The sequence below is a fragment of the Ornithorhynchus anatinus genome, chromosome X1 (genome assembly GCF_004115215.2).
Source record: "Ornithorhynchus anatinus isolate Pmale09 chromosome X1, mOrnAna1.pri.v4, whole genome shotgun sequence".
Taxonomy (NCBI): Eukaryota; Metazoa; Chordata; class Mammalia; order Monotremata; family Ornithorhynchidae; genus Ornithorhynchus; species Ornithorhynchus anatinus.
In genome coordinates, this window is record NC_041749.1 from 112,761,206 (window position 1) to 112,783,886 (window position 22,681).

Below are 22,681 nucleotides of genomic sequence, written 5' to 3' on the forward strand. Positions count from 1 at the left end.
CCTCATCTGTAAAATGGGGATTAAGACTGCGAGCCCCATGTGTGACATGGACTGTGTCCAACCTGATTAGTTTATATCTACCCCAGCGCTTAGTACAGTGCCTGGCACACAGTAAGTGCTTAACAATTACCATTTAAAAAAAAATTCAGGGAAACACACAGATGCCTGGGGAAGCTGAAATCCCCACACACATCAGTAGATTATTCCGTTCAGGGAAATATCCATACACAGCTAAGTCCCCACATGGATGCACATAGGAATCAATCAATAGTATTTATTGATCAGTTCTAGACTGTGAGCCCGTTGTTGGGTAGGGATTGTCTGTTGCTGAATTGTACTTTCCAAGTACTTTGTACAGTGCTGTGCATGCAGTAAGTGCTCAATAAATACGATCGAATAAACAGTTACTGTCTGTAGAACACTGTACTAAGCACTTGGGAGAGAAAAATATAATAGAGTCAGTGGACACGTTCTCTGCCCACGACAAGCTCACTGTCTACGGTTATGCACAAGGAAACTTACCTATCGCCACAATGAAACCGGCCCATCACATGCACAGTGATACTGAAAGGTAGTTCTGGAGAAAGAATGGGAGATGGGAGGCCCCCTAAAACAGGCCCCCAGAAACCCACCCAAGTTACCAAGACTCCAGTGAGAAAAAAAGTAGGGGAGAGCTTCTAAGGTAAGAGGTAGGGAACAGAGTGGAAGACTAGGGAATAACTGGAAAGAAAAGGAGGAAATCAAGAAGGAAAAAGGAGTGAAGGAAAAATAAGGCAAAAATCATATGACTGTTTCACGAGTCTCATCTAATCAGTTAGAAAAGATCTCTTCCTATATGATCCAAGGGAGATTAACACAACCCACCATTTTTCAATGAATAAGAATTACATATTTAAATATGCCTAGAGATGTATCATACTGAACATAACCTCTTCCAAAGAATTTTGCTCATTTTACCTCAGCGTTTATCAATGTCAGTGTTAGAATATTAGCCTTCTCCCCAGGATGTAAGCAGATAGTAACACAAATGATTTGAGTAGTTCTTAGCACTTGCTGACAGACATCTTTGGCAAGTAGTTATGGCAATTTAAGAGGGAATTTTAGCAATTTTACACCCTGCATATATTTCTAAAACCGTGTGACCCTGGGAAAGTCACTTTACTTCTCTGGGCCTCAGTTACTTCATCTGTAAAATGGGGATTGAGTGTGAGCCCCATATGGGATGAGGAGCGTGTCCAACTTGATTAACTTGTATCTAGCCCAGCACTTAGAACAGTGCTTGGCACACTCTAAAGTGTAAGCTCATTGTGGGCAGGGAATGTGTCTGTATATTGTTGTAGTGCACTCTCCCAAGCACTTAGTACAGTGCTCTGCACACAGTAAGCATTCAATAAATATGATTGATTGAGTGAATGAATGAACAAGTACCATTATTATTAGTAGTGTTTACTTTTGGAACCCAGAACAGTCCAAACAGTGCACACAAACACACTGAAATGGTAAACTGACAAGTGAAGAGTAATGGATTTAGAAGTTACTCAAAGGCATCCACGAATCAATTGATCCATCAATGATATTTATTGAGCACTTACTGTATGCAGAGCACTCTACTAAGCACTTGGGAGAGTACAATCTAACAGAGTTGGTAGACACATTCCCTGCCCACAGCGAGCTAACAGTCTAGAGATCAGAAGTAAAAATATGTACGGGTTCCAGGCTCATTTCAGGCAGATGACAGTTGTTTTTGATGGGGTTGTGGATGATGGTTATCATAATGCAAATGTTTTTGGTGATGTAACCTATTCATTTCTGTTCTGATTTAGTAGATGTTCCGTCTAATATTGCAAAAATTATCATTGGCCCAGTCATTTTTGCCATTTTCGTTGTTGGAATGATTGGAGCTATTTACGTGTTTGTGAAAAAGAGGTGAGTGGCTTAAAGGTGCTACTAGAATAATAATGTGTTTTGCTTAAAAGGAAATGAAAAAATAGAGTTAAACGACCAACTGGCATGATTTACACAAACTTTATCTACCAAGAAATTTGCAGTGCTGGGGAGGTGGGCAGACTGAGGGTATCGGGGCAGGCTGTTTTCTCTTAGTAACACAATTTCATTTGTGACTCCCAAATTTCCATGAGGAATTTTTAGGCCGCATGTTTGCTTTTTTCCTTATTCCAGGCAAACGGAAGGACCAACCGGGCCACTTTATGCCTCGTCCAATCCAGAATACCTCAGTGCTAGTGACGGTAAAGTTTCTGTTTCATACTATCTTCTTCACAGTGATCAGCAACCTTCTTTGTTCAGTATGCATTTCTAATAACAATAATGATGATAATGATGGCATTTATTAAGCGCTTACTATGTGCAAAGCACTGTTCTAAGCGCTGGGGAGGATACAAGGTGATAAGGTTGTCCCACATGGGGATCACAGTCTTAATCCCCATTTTACAGATGGGGTAGCTGAGGCCCAGAGAAGTTAAATGACTTGCCCAAAGTCACACAGCTGACAAGTGGCTGAGTTGGGATTTGAACCCATGACCTCTGACTCCCAAGCCCGTGCTCTTTCTACTGAGCCACGCTGCTTCTCTAGGCATCAGGGAAGATTATAAAAGAAGAATAACTTACAATATCACAGGAGAGACTGACAAGCACAGTGATACGATCATGCAGTTAGATAGAAGCGTAAATACCCGAAATGCCACACATGATTATGATTAGGTCTGGTGATTATAATTGCATGGCTTTGTTTTGCTTCATTTCTGACCTCTTTGACCATTCTGTCTCCGTTTCCTTTGCTGGCTATCTGTCCGCCCTGCACCCTGTTTGTTATAAGGCTCTGTTCTGGCTTCTGTTCTCTTCTCGCTTTACACTCATTCTCTTGGGGGAGTGTTGGCCGTTCGCGTGGTGTCAACTACCACAATCTCATATCTCCTGTTGCCTCCTGAACCCCATCCATCTTAGTGGCCCCGGACATCTTCAATCCAACAAGTCCAAAATTGAACGTCTCATCTTCCCTCCAATACTTTCTCTGCTTCCTAACTTATTCATCCATTCAGTTGTATTTATTGGGCACTTACTCTGTGCAAAGCACCGTACTAAGCGCTAGGGAGAGTATAGTATACCAATAAGCAGACGTGTCCCCTGCTCACAACAAGGTTACAGATTAGAGATGAGCTTACAGTCTAGAGACGAGTTTACAGTCCCGAGACCCAACCCTGTTGAAAATACTACTATTCTTAGTGGACCTGAAGCACAGAACTCTGGTGCCAGCTTTGTCTGCTCCTCTGTCTTTTATCTTTCACATTAAATCAGTCTTTAAATTTTGCCTTTTGCCAGTTATTCCTCTGTTATATTTCACAAATCACCCTTTCTTCTCCACCTTTACAACCACCCTCACCACAACAGCAGCAGCATCTATAGTATTAATTGAGTGCCTGTGGTGTGCAGAACACTACAGAGAAGCAGCGTGGCCTAGTGGAAAGAGCATGGGCCCAGGAGTTGGAGACCCTGGGTTCTAATTCCAACTCTGCGGCTTGTCTTCTGTGTGACCTTGGGCAAGTCACTTAATTTCTCTGGACCTCTGTTTCCTCATTTGCAAAATGGAGATTAGTACCTTTCTCCCTCCTACTTAGACTGTGAGCTCCATGTGGAACAGGGACTGTGTCCACCCTGATTAGTTTGTAACTGCCCCAGCTCCTGGCACAGTGCTTGGCATATACTATGCCAAGCAGCGTGAAGCAGCGTGGCTCAGTGGAAAAAGCCTGGGCTTCGGAGTCAGAGGTCATGTGTTCGACTCCCGGCTCTGCCACTTGTCAGCTGTGTGACTGTGGGCAAGTCACTTAACTTCTCTGTGCCTTAGTTACCTCATCTGTAAAATGGGGATTAACTGGGAGCCTCACATGGGACAACCTGATAACCCTGTATCTACCCCAGCACTTAGAACAGTGCTCTGCATATAGTAAGCGCTTAACAAATATCAACATTAGTATTATTATTATACTAAGTGCTTAAGAAATACACAATTATTAATAGGGTTGGAAGACATGATCCACCCTCGGGGAGCTTACAGTCTGGCATGTAATTAAATTACAAATAGGGGGAGTAATAGAGTATATCAGATATGGACATAAGTGCCACGGGTGCTCTAGTAACTTAAACGTTTGTGTGGAAGGGCCGAGGTGGTATTTGGAGGGTGCAAGGTGGGCCTGGATTATTTTAACAGCCTCCTTACAGGTCTCCCTGTTTCCAGCCTCTCCCCACTTGTGGCTATCCTACAATCAGCTGCTCATGTCACCTTAAAGTGCCATTTGAAATGCATCATTCCTATCCTCAGAAACCACCAATGACTACCTATTTCCTCTCGCATTAAAAAAAAAAAATTGTAACCACAGGCTTCAAGGCTCTCCATCACTCATCTTCCCCTTATCTAGCTGTTCTTTTCTCCCTCTTCTCCCAGTTCCCAGTGTTCACTCCTCCCGAGCCAGTGTTCTAACCAACAGTTCCTAAAGCATGACTTTCCCATATCTGATACATCGCTCACACCTTTCCCCCTATATGACACTCTCTTACCTGTCTAATTCACCAAACCCCATTTCTCCTCAGTTTCAACGCTTTCCTAAGAGCTTCCTCCTGACTGCTTAGAGTGTGAACCCCATGTAGGACAGAGACTTCATTTGTCCTCCTTATCTTGTATCTACCCCGGTGCTTAGTACAGTGCTTGGCACATAGTGAGCACTGAACAAATGCCACAATTATTAATACTCTAAATGCTAAGGTAGATGCAAGTTAATCAGGTTGGACCCAGGCCCTGTCCCTCATGGGGCTCATAGTCTAAGAGGGAGAACAAGGACGGGCCAACCTGATTAGCTTGCATCTACTTTAGCACTTAGTACAGTGCCCAGCATATAGTAAGCATTTAACAAATACCATTGACTAAAGCAGATATTTAATTCCTACTTTACAAATGAGGAAACTGAGGCCCAGAGAAGTGACTTGCCCAAGGTCACACAGCAGGCAAGTGGCAGAGCGAGGATTGAAACCCAGTTCTTCTGACTCCCGAACCCATGCCCTTTCCACTAGGCCATCCTGCTCTCTGACAGGGTGGGAGCATAGTGTTAGTTCAGTAAAGGGGATAAAGTCCAAATTATTGGAGCTCTAAAAGAGACCTGGAGGAGAGGAAATATAGGCAGTGGGTGTATACAGCCTGTTCAAGGAGTTTGGATAGGAACAAGAGTAGGGAAGCAGCATGGCCTAGTGGATAGAGCACAGGTCTGGCATTCAGAAGGACCTGAGTTGTAATCCTGGCTCCGTCACTTGCGTGCTGCGTGACCTTGGGCAAGTCACTTAATATCACTGGACCTCAATTGCCTCATCTGTAAAATGGGGATTAAGACTGTGAGCCCAATGTGGGACAGGGACTATATTCAACCTGATTAGCTTGTGTCGACCCCAGTGCTTAAGACAGTTCTTGACACATAGTAAGCGCTTAACAAATACCATCATGATTATTATTATGTGGGTGGGGTGGGGTCAAGGGATGTCTTTTTCCATAGCAGGGAGACTTGGGGTTGTTTGAAGGCAGAAGGGAAGGAACCCGAGGAGAGATGTTGAAGGTAGTGGTATGATGGGGGAGGAGGGATAGAGCAAGTATTTTTCAGAGGTGAGAGAGGATGGAATCCAAGTTGCAAGTAGAGGGTGTAGATTTTAAGAATAGGCGGGAGACCTCGTCTTGGGGTGGGAGACAGCTGGAAAGGAGGGGAATTGTGACTGTGGGGCAGGAGAACATCGAGGTAAAGGGGACCCTTGGGGAAGGCCATCTGGGGACAGAGAAGGAAGGGGCTCTTGGAGGCTTCAGGAGAGAATTAAATGATTGAAATAGTCACAGGGAGCTATGGGAGAGGGAGCCAGTGAGGGCGGATTAATAGTGTTGAACAGATGCAAGGGCAGAATTATAATCATGAGATGGTAAAATTAGAGTGACATAAGTTGACATGGTGTGGGGATTTGGGCCAAGATCACTTAGCTATGTGAGTAGGAACAGAGGAAGCCAACTGTGGGGCTCATTCAGGGCTGAAAGTTAGCAGTGAGAGATAGGGAGTGAGGGAATTAGTTTACTGGAAGTGCAGGGTTGAAAGTGTGAACCTTTGTGTTTGGGGGTAGATAAACCCAGATACATCTAACAATGAAACATCAGAGATAACCTGCTAAAGCAGCATCTCAAAGCCCCCACTAGCTCTTTTCACACTCTCTCATTCCTTCTCTCTCTCTATCTCCAGAAACAGCAAAGTCTCCCACTTTCTAAATATTTACAAAGGTTCTATTCCTCTTTCTCCATCCTCTGTTCCAGCAGGGGGTGAAGCTTGGGTGTTGCGATTCATTCATTCATTCAATTGAATTATTGAGTGCTTACTGTGTGCAGAGCACTGTACTAAGCACCTGGAAAGTACAATTCAGTAATAAAGAGAGAGACTCCCTGCCCACACCGGGCTTACAGTCTATATGGCAGTGGGTGCCTTTCTTCATAATAACAGTATTTGGTAAGCGCTTACTATGTACCAAGCACTGTACTAAGCACTGGGGTAGATACAAGATAATCAGATCGGACACAGTCCCTGTCCCACATGGGGCTCACAGTCTAAGGGAGTCAGGGGAGTCTGGGAATTTGTCATCATTGCTTGCTTTGACCTTGCCAAAAAAACCTAATAGGCTCAAAATAATTGAGAGTAATTGAGAAATTTTTTTTTTTCGTTTTTACAGTTTATGTCCCAGATGAGTGGGAGGTACCACGAGACAAAATCAGCCTCCTACGGGAATTGGGCCAGGGCTCCTTTGGGATGGTGTATGAAGGAAACGCGAAGGATATCATAAAAGGAGAGCTAGAGACGCACGTAGCGGTGAAAACCGTTAATGAATCTGCAAGTCTCCGGGAGCGCATTGAGTTTTTAAATGAAGCCTCTGTCATGAAAGGTTTTAGCTGCCATCATGTGGTAGGTGATGTTTCTGTATCTAAATTGTTTAAGCTCATGGAGAAGTTTCCTCTTTGTGTTTGAAATGAGAGGGGACGCATCTTTCCCTTAAGCAGAAGGAATAAAAAAACTTAAAAGCAGAGGAACATGCTGGTTACAGATCTTCCCGGTTCCCCGGCAATTAGCCATTGCAGGATGGAGACCTGCTACATCACCGCTTCCAGCGATGTGGCCTTCCCTGAAGTTTAGAAAGGCCGGGGAAGGAGAGACCCCGCCTTAGCCACAGGATGTGGGGGCAGCGGGCTCGCTGTGTTATCCGACCTGTCTTCCAGTCCCGGTCTTGCGGTCCTCGGTTCTCACACGGAAATGTGCCCTCTGGGACTGCAGAGAGGAGAAGAGCTTCCTTCCGCCCTCTTCCCTCTTCTCCCATTCTCCGACTGCAGCCAGGCTCCAGCTGGATCCACCTGCCAGCTAGCCCGAGAAGGTTTAACTGCTCCCTGTGGAGCACAACCCCAGCCACCTACGTGCATAAAATATGTGTGCAGGGAAAGCCCTCCGCAAAAGTGCAGAGTGGCCAGCAAATGTGCCATTCGTTCAGTCGTACTTATCAAGCACTTACTGTGTGCAAAGCACTGTACTAAATGCTTGGGAGAATACCCTATAAGAACAACCTGAAAAATATTGGCAGGTGAGGGGGAAATGAGGTTTTCCAGCCTCACAAGGGGCGGACTCCTTGGCTTCTTCCCCCCAAAAGCCATAAAACAATCCTCCATCGCTGTATCACAGCCCCCTCTCTCCTTTGGGAGGAGGATATTCGAATAAAGTGCAGCCAGAGAAATACAATCAGCTGCCTCAGAAAACTGTAAATGCCTCTCCATCTGATCTTCCCTATTATGCGTAAACTCTCTAAAGAAGGAAATTGCTATTCATTCCGCAGGTCCGCCTCTTAGGGGTGGTCTCCAAAGGACAGCCCACATTAGTAGTGATGGAGCTGATGGCCCATGGAGATCTTAAAAGTTACCTCCGTTCTTTGCGTCCAGATGCTGAAGTAAGTAGCTGAAAAGGAAAGGGGAGGGGGAACGTTTTCCCTGTCGGGGCTTTCCAGGTGTCTCTAAAGCCCATTTGCCGTTTGCATTTTAGAATAACCCTGGCCGCCCCCCGCCAACACTCCCAGAGATGATTCAGATGGCCGCCGAGATTGCAGATGGCATGGCCTACTTGAATGCAAAGAAATTTGTTCACCGAGATTTAGCAGCCCGAAATTGTATGGTTGCGGAAGACTTTACTGTAAAGATTGGAGGTAGGTCATCTTTACTGTAGTGTTAATGCATCCATTTTGGGAGGGGACTTTCTGTCTGTCTCTTCCCACTGCCCAACACACACACACACGTACATACACATTCACCAAATTGAATTCTGAGCATTTGTAGCATTAAAGACCTCAGTGTCCATTGCAACTGCCGCTTGGCTTTTGAGCCATGGTCCTAGTCTCCCCATTTCTCTGAAACCTCCAATGCTCACCCGCCCACCTCTGCATCAAACAGAAACTCCTCACCATTAAAGCACACAATCACCTTGCCCCCGAGCCTGGGCTTGGGAGTCAGAGGTCATGGGTTCGAATCCCGGCTCCGCCACTTGGCAGCTGTGTGACTGTGGGCGAGTCACTTCACTTCTCTGGGCCTCAGTTCCCTCATCTGAAAAATGGGGATGAAGACTGTGAGCCTCACGTGGGACAACCTGATTACCCTGTATCTCCCCCAGCGCTTAGAACAGTGCTTGGCACATAGTAAGCGCTTGACAAATACCAACATTATTATTACCTCTCCTCGCTACTCTCCTACTACAACCCTGCCCACACACTTGGCTCCTTTAATGCTGACCTACACACTGTACCTCTATCTCGCCGTCGACCTCTCACCCACGTCCTGCTTCTGGCCTGGAACGCCCTCCCTCTTTGTATCCGACAGACAACTACTCTCCGCCTGCCTTCCAAGCCTTATTGAAGGCACATCTCCTCCAAAGAGGCCTCACTTGACTAAACCCTCTTTTCCTTTTCTTCCACTCCTTTCTGCGTCACCCTGACTTGCTGCCTCTTTCATCCTCCCCCTCCCAGCCCCACAGTACTGATGTACAGATCTGTGATTTATTTATTGATATTAATGTCTGTCTCCCCCTCTAGATTGTAAGCTCATTGTGGGCAGGGAATGTGTCTGTTATATTATCCTCTCCCAAGTGCTTAGTACAGTGTTCTGCACAAGGTAAGTCCTCCATCAATATGATTGATTGATCTGCTTTAAGGCACTCAATCAGCTCTCTCCCTCCTAAGTAAGCTCACTGATCCCTTACTACAACTCAGCCCACCTGCTTCACTCCTTCACTCCTTCACTCACTTCACTTAATCTATTTACTTTTTTTTCTGTTTTAAATGATATTTGTTAAGTGCTTACTCTGTGCCAGGCACTGTACTAAGTTTCGGAGTAGAAACAAGACAGTTGGAGAGAATACAGTCCCTGTCTCACATGGGACTCACAGTCTTAATCCCCATTTTAGATGCGGTAACTGAGGCCCAGAGAAGTGAAGTGACTTGCCCCAGGTCACATAGCAGACAAATGGCAGATCCAAGATTAGAACCCAGGTCCTTCTGACTCCCAGGCCTGTGCTCTATACACTAAGCAACACCATTCCTCAGTGCCTTGTTTTGTTCCTTTCACTGCCATCTCCTTGCTCATGTCTTCCCTCCTGCCTATGTCTCCCTTCCCCATCACATCTGACAGGCCACCATTCTCCCCAACTTCAAAAACCCACTAAAATCATACCTCATTCATTCATTCATTCAATCAATCGTATTTATTGAGCGCTTACTGTGAACAAAGCACTGTACTAAGTGCTTGGGAGAATACATATAGCAACAAACAGACACATTCCCTGCCCACAATGAGCTCACAGTCTAGAGGGAGAGACAGATATTAATATACATACATACATACATACATACATACATAAATAAATAAATAACAGATATATACATATGTGCTGTGGGGTGGGAGGGAGGATGAATGATAGGAAAGAGTCAGGGCGACATAGAAGGGAGTGGGAGAAGAGGAGAGGAGGGCTTAGTCAGGGAAGGCTTCTTGGAGGAGAAACTCCTCCATAAAGCCTTCCCTGATTGATCTGTCATATCCCCATCTAGTTTTCCCTCCCACCTCTCAGTCTCTTAGACTGTGAGCCTCGAACAGGATGGGGGACTGTGTCCGACCTGATTAAGTTGTATCTACACCAGCCCTTAAAAAAATACTTGACACACAGCGCTTAACAGTACCATCAGGAAAAAACAAACCTATGTAAACTGTGCATGTGAGTCAGTACCCGCTAAACCCTTGGGCACTCCCCCTGCCTCTACAGAACTCATGTACATACCCTTATACTTGGTTGCTCCCCTTACGTGTAATTTATTTTAATGTCTGTCTCCCCTGCCCCACACTAGATGGTAAGCTCCTTGAAGGCAGAGATCATGTCTGTTTACTCCATTGCACTCTCCTAAGCATGTTGCACAGTGCTCTGCACACAAAAAGCACCCAGTGAATTCCACTGATGATAATGATGATAGTCCTGTGCTAGAAAGAACATTGAGTGTCACAATTTGTAGCAAACCCCAGTATTTGAGGACAGATGATTCCATGGTTGGTTTGACTCTATTTATTGCCATTTTGACTCTATTTATTGCCATTGTTCTTGTCTGTCCATCTCCCCCGATTATACTGTAAGCCTGTCAAACAGCAGGGACTGTCTCTATCTGTTGCCGACTTGTTCATCCCAAGTGCTTAGTACAGTGCTCTGCACATAGTAAGCGCTCAATAAATACTATTGAATGAATTTGACCCAAAGGGCTGTTGTCTGATGCTTTGCCAACTCTTTCTGTCAGATTTTGGAATGACCAGAGACATCTACGAAACTGATTATTACCGAAAAGGAGGGAAGGGTCTGCTCCCTGTAAGATGGATGGCCCCTGAGTCCTTAAAGGATGGAGTCTTTACAGCATATTCTGATGTGTGGTACGTTTCAGGCTGCATTCTAAATGAAATGCAGTGTGCCATAAAAGAGGGAGGAATGGATTCAACCGTGGATTTACGGTTGTAAGGATGACCGTGTTCTTTGAGGGAAACGTGGCATCTGGTAAATTTTCTGTGTTAAAAGAAGCTGCTACTTGGCTCAGTTTACACCCTGGCTTTTTGCAGGTCTTTTGGCGTGGTCCTTTGGGAGATCAGCAGCTTGGCCGAGCAGCCTTACCAGGGTCTGTCTAATGAGCAGGTGCTGAAATTTGTAATGGATGGAGGATACCTGGATCAACCTGATAACTGTCCTGAAAGAGTGTAAGTAATTCTACCGTGCTTAATCACCATTCTATTGAGCACTAACTGTGTCTTTTTTTTAAAGCAGTCACTCACGCTCCCTTTCAGAAACCCAAATATCTCTCCTAGTAATAATACCAAAAATGCAAGCATTCAGATAATTTGAAGCTTCTTGAAAGAGAAGCTTAAAAAAGGAGGGGGAGCAAAACAGAGTCATTTAAGAATAACCTAATAGAAAACAAAAACAATAGGAATCTTCCATATACATTCAGATTAACTCTGGTGAATGTCTTCTCATAGTGCAGAGGCATGATGGTGAGTAAAATGGCTTCTTTTAGGTTATTTGGCCAGTGATACAAATTTCCAACGGTCTGTTGACTAGAATTGGAGAAAACTGGACTGGACAATTAAGAATTTGAATTAAACTGAAAATGACCTGCAGCATTAGTGTTGTGCTATTTCAGGCTTCTGGTACATCATTGCTCATCATTAGTATGATCTCGGTAACCTTAGTAAGGGCTGGTGAAAATTTTGAAGTAGGACAATCTAGTTAATCTACCAGATAAACTAGACTGTAGGCTAATAAGCTCTAGATTCCAGACTTTAAGCTCATTGTGGGCAGGAAACTTGTCTACTAACTCTGTTACAGCGTCCTTTCCCAAGTGCTTAGTACAGTGCTGTGCACACAGGAAGCACTCAATAAATGCCATTATTATTATTGTTAAGAATAATGATAATAATTGTAGTATTTGTTAAGCACTTACCATGTGCCAGGCACTTACTAAGCACTGGGGTAGATACAAGATAATCGGATTGGACACAATCCCTGTTCTATATAGGGCTCACAGTCTTAATTCCCATTTTCCAGATGAGGTAATTTAGGCCCAGAGAAGTGAAGTGCCCAAGTATACACAGCAGGCAAGTAGCAGAGTCAGGATTAGAACCCAGGTTCTTCTGACTCCCAGGCCCGTGCATTATCCACTAGGCCATGCTGATTGATAAACTGTCTTGGGTGTGTTCATGCATTTGATAAAGATTTGTACATACAGAAGTGAAAACGTGGAAATCAAGAGAGAATCTGCTAAACCACAACTATTTGGTGAGTATCCTGGTGCCTTTTAGACTGATTTATTTGCAGGAATCTCTGTAAGGAGGGTGAGTAATAAAAACAAAATAAATTGTAAATGTATGAAATTTAATTTCAGACAAAATATTATAGTCTTAATATTGAGCGATTGAATGGTACTGGGTGAGGCGACTCACTCTATATTATTGGCCCTGATACAAAAGGAATCCAAAAGATCCATTAAACAGCAAATAATTGATTCTCTGTGGTAAAGATGGAGGGGGTCAGGGTGTAAACTCTTTGTGAGCAGGGATCATGTCTACTAATTCGCTTATATAGTATTCTCCCAAGCACTTAGTCCAGGACTCTGCATTCAGTAAGTGCTCAGTAAATACCCTTGATTGAATGATTAGTTGAAATTTGGTACCTGTGGTTCAGTTTGTTTTTTTAGGCCATTTCTACCCTGGCAAAGTAAAATAAACACTGAGTTCTGCCAGAACATGTTTTTTCACTACGTGCTCTGGCTAGAGCTCTGTGAGGAAATTAAGGAACGATCATCTGACAACGCAGACCACTTTGGATCTGGGATACCTGGTGTCGGAAGAAACGACTTACCTCCCCACAAGTTACAATTACCCTGAGGTTTTGTGAGGGTGTCAATGTCTTAGGAGAACGGGATGTATTTGGCAATTGATGCTAAATGTAATCGATTCTCTACTGTTATGCTGGTTTGTGTGTTTTGGGTTTCGTTTTTTAATTGTGGTCCCCACAAGCTCCCATCTCCATTGGATACAATTGCTGATTTGGATAATGTAGAAAGAGCTACAGCATGTTCTCCTTGGAAAAGATGTTAGTATCAAAAGAGTTTAAAACAGTATGTCTGAAACCTGTGTTGTGGGAGACAGAGAATTGGAATTCAGAGATGTCTGCTCCTTCCAGCCTCCTGCTCCTCCTCTGCCTCCCATTCCCTTCCTGTGGGGGTTTACCATCTGTACGGGGATGATTCCTATATCTACCCTTCCAACCCTTTGCATCATTGCTAAAATCCTCCCCTTCCTCTCACTCCAAACTGCCACCACTCTGGTTCAAGCACTCGTCATAGCCCACCTCAAGTGATGCATTAACCTCCTTGCTGACCTCCCTGCCTCCAGCCTCTCCCCTCTCCAGTCCTGACTTCACTCAGCTGCTTGGATCATTTTTTGAAATCACTGTTCTGCGCACATCTCTACTCCCCAGACACCTCCTATGGTGGTCCATCCATCTCCACATCAAGAAGAAACACCTCACCATTGTTTTTAAAACAATCAGCTCTCCCCCTCCTCCCTAACTTCATACTTCTCCTATTATAATCCAGCCCACAAACTTTGTTCCTCTAACACCAACCTCTTAACCGTGCCTTGATCGCATCTATCTCACCAGAGACCCCTTGCTCATGCCCCTCCTGCTGCCTGGAACTGCCCCCTGCTTCATGGTTGACAGACCACCACTCTCCCCATCTTCAAAACCCTCCTACAATCATACCTCCTCCAGGCAACCTTCCCTGACAAACCCCTCATCTCTCCACCCTATGCTCCTTCCTTTCTATGTCACTTAAGGACTTGCCTCCATTCTCCTTAAGCACTCTAATACTCACCTCACCTCCACGGCATATCCTTATACTCTGTTGCTTCCCCTATTTCAGTCAATCAATCAGTCATATTTATTGAGCACTTACTGTGTGACTGTGGGCAAGTCACTTAACTTCTCTGTGCCTCAGTTACCTCATCTGTAAAATGGGGATTAACTGTGAGCTTCGTGTGGGACAACCTGATTACCCTGTATCTACCCCAGCGCTTAGAACAGTGCTCTGCACATAGTAAGCGCTTAACAAATACCAACATTATTATACTAAGCTCCTGGAAGAGTATAACAGAGTTGGTAGACACATCCCCTGCCTACAAGGAGTTCACAGTCTAGCGAGACAGACAGACATTAAAGAAATTACAGATTTGTACGGAAGTGCTAAGGGGCTGAGGGTGGGGTGAATAAAGGCTAGCTGTAATTTATTATAACGTCTGCCTCCCCTCACTAGATTGTAAACTCCTTTTAGGCAGGGATCATGTCTATCCATTCTGTTATATCATAGTCTCCCAAATGCTTAGTACAGTGCTCTGCACACAGTAAGTGCTCAATAAGTACCATTGATTGATTGTTGATCTGACCCCTTCCTTTCCAGAGCAATGTGTGGGGCAACTGTTGTAGGCTTTTTTTGTGGAGGAATAATGAGGGCCCTTGGAGTGATCGTGGCCTGGAAAAGTTTGGGAGTCAGTTCAACTAACTCTCCCCTTTTCTGCTCTTTAACACAGAAAATGAATTATTTGCTGTTTAGTGTCCCTTTGGATTCATTGGGTCAGAGCCATAAATAGAGTTTGCCAACATGGAAAATGGCATTGGAGAATTAAGGGGAAAATTTACTTCTGTTGCTGTGAAAGAGATAAGCAGATCCAATCCTGCCCATCTCTTGCCTTGGTGAACATGACAGTAAGAGGAGATGGAGGCGTAGAGCATCTGCTTTGGAAGCTTCTTAACCTCCTTTTGGCACAGACTTCAAATCCTGAATCCTCTAGGTTGAAAGCTCGTGGTGGGCAGGGCATGTGTCTGTTTACTGTTGTAGTGTACTCTCCCAAGTGCTTAGCACAGTGCTCAGCACACAGTAAGTGTTCAGGAAATGTGATTGAATGAATGAGTGAACTGAATCCAGAAGTTCAGAAGGGTTCAGACCTGTGTATAGACATCTCTCCCCAAAGGATGGCAGATAAGTCTTTAGTGTGAAGAATGGAGACTCTCAGGTTCCTGGCCTTGGGGCAGTCAGAGCAAAACAATCCATAGCCTGGCAACATCCATCTGGCATTAGGGTGGAAAATCCCTAGTAACAAACCCTCCTCCCCATCCCTCCCCTCCATCCCCGATGCTGCCCATCAGAGTGACTTTGATGCCCCTTCCATGGTGTAGTGGCTAGAGTATGGGCCTGGGAGTCAGCAGGTCATGGGTTCTAATCCCTACTCTGCCACTTGTCTGTTCTGCGACCTTGAGCAAGTCACTTCACTTCTCTGGGCCTCAGTGACCTCATCTGGAAAATGGAGATTGTGACTGTGAGCCCCCTGTGGGACAGGGACTGTGTCCAACCCAATTATCTTGTATCTACCCGGCGCCTGGCACATGGTAAGCACTTAACAAATACCATTAATAATAATGATGATAATTGTGGTATTGGTTAAGTGCTTACTATGTTCCAGGTACTGTACTGAGTGCTGTGGTAGATAGAAGCTAATCAGTTTGGACATAGTCCATGTCCCAATTTGGGCTCACTGTCTTAATTCCCATTTTACAGATGAGGGAACTGAGACACAGATGAATTGTGACTTGCCCAGGGACATTCGGCAAGCAAGTGGTGGAGCCAGGATTAGAACCCAGGTCTTTCTGACTCCCAGGCCGGTGCCCTATCCACTAGGCCACTATATATCAAACACTAAACACCGAAGTAGATACAGGTTCCTTAGGTTGGACACAGTCCCTGCCCCACATGGGGCTCACAGTCTAATAATAATTATATTTGTGGTGTTTGTTAAGCACTTTCCATGGGCCAGGCACTGTTCTAAGCACTGGGGTGGATAGAAGCAAATTGGGTTGAACACAGTCCCTGTCCCGGGGCAGGGTCTCACAGTCTCAATCCCCATTTTACAGATGAGGTAACTGAGGCACAGAGAAGCGAAGTGACTCGCCCACGGTCAGACAGCAGACAAGTGACAGAGTCGGAATTAGAACCCGTGACCTTCTGACTCCCAGGCCCGTGCCCTATCCATTAGGCCATCCATACTGCTTCCCTCTTCTAACCCTATCCTATTTTCCCCTCTTCTGCCACTTCAGCACTTCCACATGACCTGAGCACCCGGGTACTCATCCCACTCCTTTCCTCGGAAGCAATTGTATGCAGATCTTTAAACCCTGTTGCTTCTCCCTACGTGGAATTTAGTTTAGTGTCTGTCTCCCCTACTAGTCTGTAAACTCTCTGAGGGCAAGGATTGTGTGTACCCACTCTATTGTGCTCTCTTAAGCAGTCTGTTCAGTGCTTCGCACAGAGCAGGCACTCAGTGAATACTATTGAGCGATTAATTGGTTGAATTTCTGGTTTCTCTCTCCTCCCCTAACTTCCCCTCAACGGGGGGCTAGCTTGAGTGACCACCATGGCATCACACCTGGTTACAACATACCTTCTTAGGACTTCAGCCCCGTTTTAGCACCCTCAGAGCCTGTTCCCAGGATTACCTATAGAAAGCCAATGATCAGATACTATCCCTCTTTGTACAACATTTCACCTAGAGAAGCAACACGGCGTAGTGGATAGAGCATGGATCTGGCTCAGTGGAAAGAGCCCGGGCTTGGGAGTCGGAGGTCATGGGTTCGAATCCTGGCTCTGCCACTTGTCAGCTGTGTGACTATGGGCAAGTCACTTAACTTCCCTGTGCCTCAGTTACCTCATCTGTAAAATGGGGATTATGACTGTGAGCCCCACGTGGGACAACCTGATTACCCTGTATCTACCCCAGCGCTTAGAACAGTGCTCTGCACATAGTAAGCACTTAACAAATACCAAGATTATTAGAAGGTTGTGGGTTCTAATCCAGGCTCTGCCTCTTGTCTGTGTGACCTTGGGCAAGTCACTTCACTTCTCTGTGCCTCAGTGACCTCATCTGGAAAATGGGGATTGAGACTGTGAGCCCAATGTGGGACAGGGCCTGTATCCAACCTGGTTTGCTTGTGTCCACCCCAGAGCTTAATACAGTGCCTGGCATACAGTAAGCACTTTACAAATACCACAATAATAATTATTATTATTAATTAGAGCACCATAATATTTGGTTCCTTGAATGTCATGAAACCAGGCTCTCCCTATATTTGCTGGAGGCATAAGCTCATTTGCATCACCCAGGTATTCCATATTCCATCAGGTATGGAATAAGAGTTCTGGGAGTGATTGGCCGATCCCTATGATTTTCAAAGTTTTCCAGCGCTGATCGAATAATTTTTGGGTCAAGATCGGCCAGAGAAGGGCAGAGTTCTTTGGATTCACATTTCACCTCTTGAAAAAGCTCATGACTTTGAGATTTTTGAACCTAACAGAAGGGGCTCTCTCTCTCATTTCAGAAACCACCTGATGCAGATGTGCTGGCAGTATAACCCCAAAATGCGCCCCACCTTCATCGAGATCATTGAGATGCTGAAGGAGGACCTGCATCCCAGCTTTCAGAGCGTGTCATTTTTTTACAGCGAAGAAAACAAGCCTCCAGAAACTGAGGAATTCGAGATGGACTTTGAAAACATGGAGAGCATTCCGCTCGACCCATCTTCATACTCCCAGAGGGACGAAGTCCTGGGGCGGGACAATGGGCCATCTCTGGCTCTAAAGGGAAACTACGAAGAACACATACCTTACACCCACATGAATGGTGGCAAGAAAAATGGTCGCATTCTGTCCCTGCCTAGGTCGAGCCCTTCCTAACATTTCCTGTGGTGGACAGGTGTTCAGTTTTTTTGCTTTTCCTTCTCGTCTAAAGGCTCTCCAGAAATCTCAGGACTATTGTTATTGCTGCCACAGTGTAATACACAATTCAAACACTTTCTATTCATTTTTATTCATCTTATGACTTTTTATTTTATTTTATTTTTTTGCCAAGTTGACTGGTTGTCAGTGGACTTAACTGTGAACATAAATGGAAATGGTTTCCATGGCTGCTGTCCCTTCTGTAACCATGGTTTCAAAACAGGAAGTGACCTTGCTAGGGGGTCAAAAAGAAAGCATCTGTATTTGCAAACAATGAAATTCACTGGTATCTGAGCTACAGTAAAAAAGTGTTTGCGGAACAAAACTTTTCAAAGAAAAAAAAGCTTTTCCAGCAGAATTCCAAACTTTTCAAAATGATCTTCGCAAATGTTTCTTTCATTAAGGCTGAAGAATTTTAACACAGATCAGTTAAACCAGTTCCTCAGATTGACCAATAGCTGCTGCTTTCGTACTTTTGAATGGGTAGAAAACCCTCATGTGTGTGTGTTTGTGTGTGTGTGTGTGTGCGCGTGTGTTCACTCTGGTGTATATGTAGTATATATACATCTAGTGTATATATACAAAATATACATGTTTGTAAAGAACTTTTGTATCGTTCTCACAGAAACTTTGCTATTCTTGAACATGTGTATTCATCTTTTTTTTTCCCGATTTACTGGGGTGACTGTGCCCTAAACAGATTATTTTTGTAATACAAACTCTGCCATGTGCAGTCTTTTACTTATTGACATATGGTGAAAAGTATATGCTGGGCACCAAAAGAGTAGCATTCAGACTGAGACTGTGGATCCTTTCAAGACCAAACAAAACAGGAAAAAAAAATCAACTGAGATATTAAACTTTCTGTCCCTACAGCATTACTGAGTATATATTTTGCTTGTTGTAACATATTTAAATTTTTTTAAGTTTTAAACATTAACCTCCTATAAGTTATTGACTTTTTTGATTCTTTTTTTTTATTTTTGGCTCATTTGTTTGGTCTTCATGTGGTCCATTGATTTGAGAATAAACTAATTTTAGCTGATTACTCTCTTAGGAGTTATGAAGCACATGTTGAGTTTGTACTTGACAAGGCTTTAAAAATATAGCATCATGATTTATATAATATAGTCAGCAGAGCTCTATCTAAAGCTCTGAGATAAAGTGGTGGTGATTTTTAAGTTGGGCAGTGGCTAGGGACAGAAGTCAAAGCATCTACCTCCACTGCTCTTTCACTGCACCCATTTAGATTTTTTCTTTTAAAAAAAAAAATCCTATGTGTGCATTTTCCACAAAGAAAAACAGCTAAATCCAGAAGAGTGTAAAACAAGACTCCCTAAAGAGTATAAATAGGGAAGTGCTGAGGAGAAATATGAATAATCTTAACAAAACTGATTGCACCCTATTATCTGATCTTTCAGAAGTCATACCTGTGTCCCACCTGAGATAACACTGTTCCATTACTCAGGTGGTAAGTTAGAAGCGAGAAGCTTTAGTTCTTTGGACAGTAACCGTGGCCTGTGGAGTGTGCCTTGATTTGCTGGTGTTGCTGCTTTCAAGAAAGAATTCTCCAGGGTATTAGGCCTAGGAGTTTTCACGTTGTTCGTGTGTCTGATGAACGATGAGGCTGGCAGGGACAGGAGGAGAAGCATGGAGGAGTTGATTTGCCCTGTCCATTAGAGAACAGCAGATAACTAAGATTCTCAAACTCTTGTATCGTAGGTTGTTTTTCAAAAGAAGATAAATCCGAACGAATCCACAGCTTCTTCTTGGTGGGGCGGTGGAGGGGGGGGAGGGGAGGAAGCAGAGAATTTGGCAGCTAAAATTATACCTGTAGCAGACCAGTTAGTTCTGCAGCTGGTTTTTTGAATTCCTGTTACCATCGTTTATCCCTACGTGCGTAATCTTGGAGTCCGTTAGGCCAGATGTCAGAGCTCTGCTTCTCCTTTTCCAAACGTTTGATTCCCGAGGATGGAAGTGAGAAGGAATTGTGTCCCCTCCAGTCTCTTCAGTTCTTACCCAGAATGTAGGTGAAGGAAAATCTGTTGTTCCTGTTGTTGGCAGAATAGGGATTTGAGGTGCACTGAAAATGCTCCTGGGAAGCCTAATTGGATGAAAAGTAGCAGGGGGCAAGAAAGATTGTTCTCACCAAATTTGTGTTGTAAATATGGACGGGTGTGCACTTAAATTTCAAATGAGTATAGGTCTAGTTTTTTGTGCTTTTCATAGTTGTACATACATAGCAGCTCTACACTACATTAGCAGGAAAGAAGAAATAGTCTCACATTTTTCTAATTCAGAAAGTTTTTCTTAGGAAAAAAATGTACTTATTTTACTAGACATCATTATAAAATTGCTTTCTGGAAAGACAGAGCATGTACATTTTTATCAAGGAAAATGAAGCAGGAGAATGTGATGTGATCATTTTTTTTTTCCTGTTCTGGCAGTCTACCTCAGTGTGTTGTAAGGATCTATATTGAATACAGTAAGTACATCTCTAGACTTGGAGCAATCTGGTCTGGACCCATTCTGAGTCAGGGGAAATCAATATCAGCTGATTCCAATGCTAGGGACCAATTACCAGCTCGGTGGGGGAAAGCAGAGCCAAAAAGAGAGGCGCAGTCATTCGGCCAAATGGAGTTGCGACCAAAGATCATTTTGGCTCCGTGCACACAGTGGGTTAAACAGATTCAGATTGGTTCTCTTCATCCTCTTGTAATCGAAGAAACGCCCCCAATTATTCAAACACAAAATGCAAAACACGAGTAACTTTGAGGCCAGAACACTTCTCTTAACAACTGGATTCCCGGTTTCCCCCACCGAAATGCAGTAGGTTGTAGCCATTTGAAGTATTATGGGTGTCCTTTTGTTGTCGTTCCTTCAAATTGATTCTGTGCTCCCGGAAGAACGTGGTAGTGCTAGTTACATGTTGTGGAGGAAATAGCCCTCAACTTTTATGAGTCAGAGTTGGTAGTTTGGTTTGGACATTTAGGGTGTGTCGACGTGAGCCGAGCTGTAAAAGTGCACGTGATTGGGAGGTGAGTTTATGAATGCTAATGTACACAAGTTACAAGCCATTCAGGCCACTGTGGGTTGTGGGATTGGCATTTTCGCTGTATATTCGCATTCACTCTTGGGCACACAGGAATTGTTTGTTTAGATTTTCCATTGTCCTCGTTTCTAATGAAAATCTCTTTGGGGAAAAATCTGGGGTGTAGAGATGTTATTTTACAGAAACCAAAATTGGAGTTTGGACCCTCGTGTTGGGGTTTGGCAGATGATAAACCGATATCGGTTGGCCTGCTTCCTACGTTCAGCACATGACACACATTTCATGGAAAAAGGAAATTTGATCATTTATGGGCTAGGCAGCCCATCTTTACGCTAAAGATTTCTCTACTTGCATGGATCACCAAGCAGTCAATTTAGCAAGTGTTTTCACCAGGTGCTGTGCACAACAGACTTGCTTCAACACCCTTCCTGTATTGGATTTGTCTAGCAAGGCCCTGTTCAAAATTTTAACCAGATCTGTAACAGAAAAAAAAAATCGCAGAATTCTCTAACTGCAAAAAAATGCATCATTTGCACTTATTTTCTGCCATGATGGAAAGAACATTCAAGGGTCTGACAAAAATCGGTCACGTCGAGGTTACCGATAAAGAATAAAAAATAAATGTTGGTATTTGTTAAGTGCTTATTATGTGCCAAGCACTGTTCTAAGTGCTGGGGTAGATACAAGGTCATCAGGTTATCCCACATGGGGCTCACAGTCTTCATCCCAATTTTACAGATGAGGTAACTGTGGCCCAGAGAAGTTAAGTGAACTTGCCCACAGTCACACAGCTGACAAGTGGCGGAGTTGGGATTAGAACCCATGACCTCTGACTCCCAAGCCCATGCTCTTTCCACTAAGTCACGCGATGAAATCCTGGGTCCTCACGGCAAGTCAGGGTCAAAATTTTTCTTCCAAATTTTATAGGAGGATTAACAACAGCTACCCAATTTGGCTTTGCCGGAAACCTTTTTAGTTTCAGACCGTTACGAAATGGCCATGATTTCAACCGGTAAGAGCTGTGTACATTAGACCAATGAATTCCATTTTGAATCGTGCCGAATTCTAGTGAGAAATTATCCGACAGTTAATTTGATCCTTAGTATTGTTGAATTCCACTCACAAAGCTGAGAACACTGCAGTTGTTTCAGAAGGCATTTGGATGTAACCATTCATTAGAAGGTCGTGAAACAGCCGTCAAAATGTAGAAAGGGGAAACGGCAAGTCTCGGGGCATTGCTGTTTTTCTGTAAATACTTTGTGCGTAAATGAAACTTAAAATGTGCAAACTGACAGATTTTTTTTTTCAGAAGTGTTTGCATGCTGAATTCAGTTACCATTTACTGAATGTCTTTTGCCAAGCTGGTGATACTAACTACTCTTCCAACACATCACACGTCAGATAATTATCTGCTATGATACGTGTTCATTAGGTGTGAAGTTGTGTTGGTTGTGGCTGCTTGTATATATTCTATCAATATGTGGACTAGAAAAGCTAACTCAAATGAGATCTGTGCTAGCAGCAGGTAGGTTAGATGTATGCAAAGAAGTAGGCCAAGCTGCAACATCGAGGTAATTGTAATATTGATTAATAAGTAAAACAGCTCTGTCACTATGTAAACAGAAGCTGTTGTATTGTTAAGGAGTACTCTTTTCCTCCCACGACTAT

The 22,681-nt window shown here is 43.9% G+C and overlaps 1 protein-coding gene across 6 annotated transcripts in view; it reads left to right on the top strand.

Moving 5' to 3' along the window:
* The window catches only part of INSR (insulin receptor), a 176,961-nt gene extending 155,340 nt beyond the window's left edge, over positions 1–21,621 (top strand). For 4 of the 6 annotated variants that reach the window (XM_029050237.2, XM_029050239.2, XM_029050240.2 and 1 more), the window contains 8 exons: positions 1,824–1,926; positions 2,179–2,246; positions 6,757–6,986; positions 7,903–8,013; positions 8,106–8,265; positions 10,888–11,017; positions 11,201–11,335; positions 17,565–21,621. In XM_029050237.2, coding sequence (XP_028906070.1) covers positions 1,824–1,926; positions 2,179–2,246; positions 6,757–6,986; positions 7,903–8,013; positions 8,106–8,265; positions 10,888–11,017; positions 11,201–11,335; positions 17,565–17,919 — 1,292 coding nt within the window. In that variant the 3' untranslated portion in view covers positions 17,920–21,621. The remainder of the gene's footprint in view (positions 1–1,823; positions 1,927–2,178; positions 2,247–6,756; positions 6,987–7,902; positions 8,014–8,105; positions 8,266–10,887; positions 11,018–11,200; positions 11,336–17,564) is intronic. The other 2 variants (XM_029050238.2, XM_029050242.2) reach the window with 1 other exon arrangement.
* Positions 21,622–22,681: the final 1,060 nt, after the last annotated feature.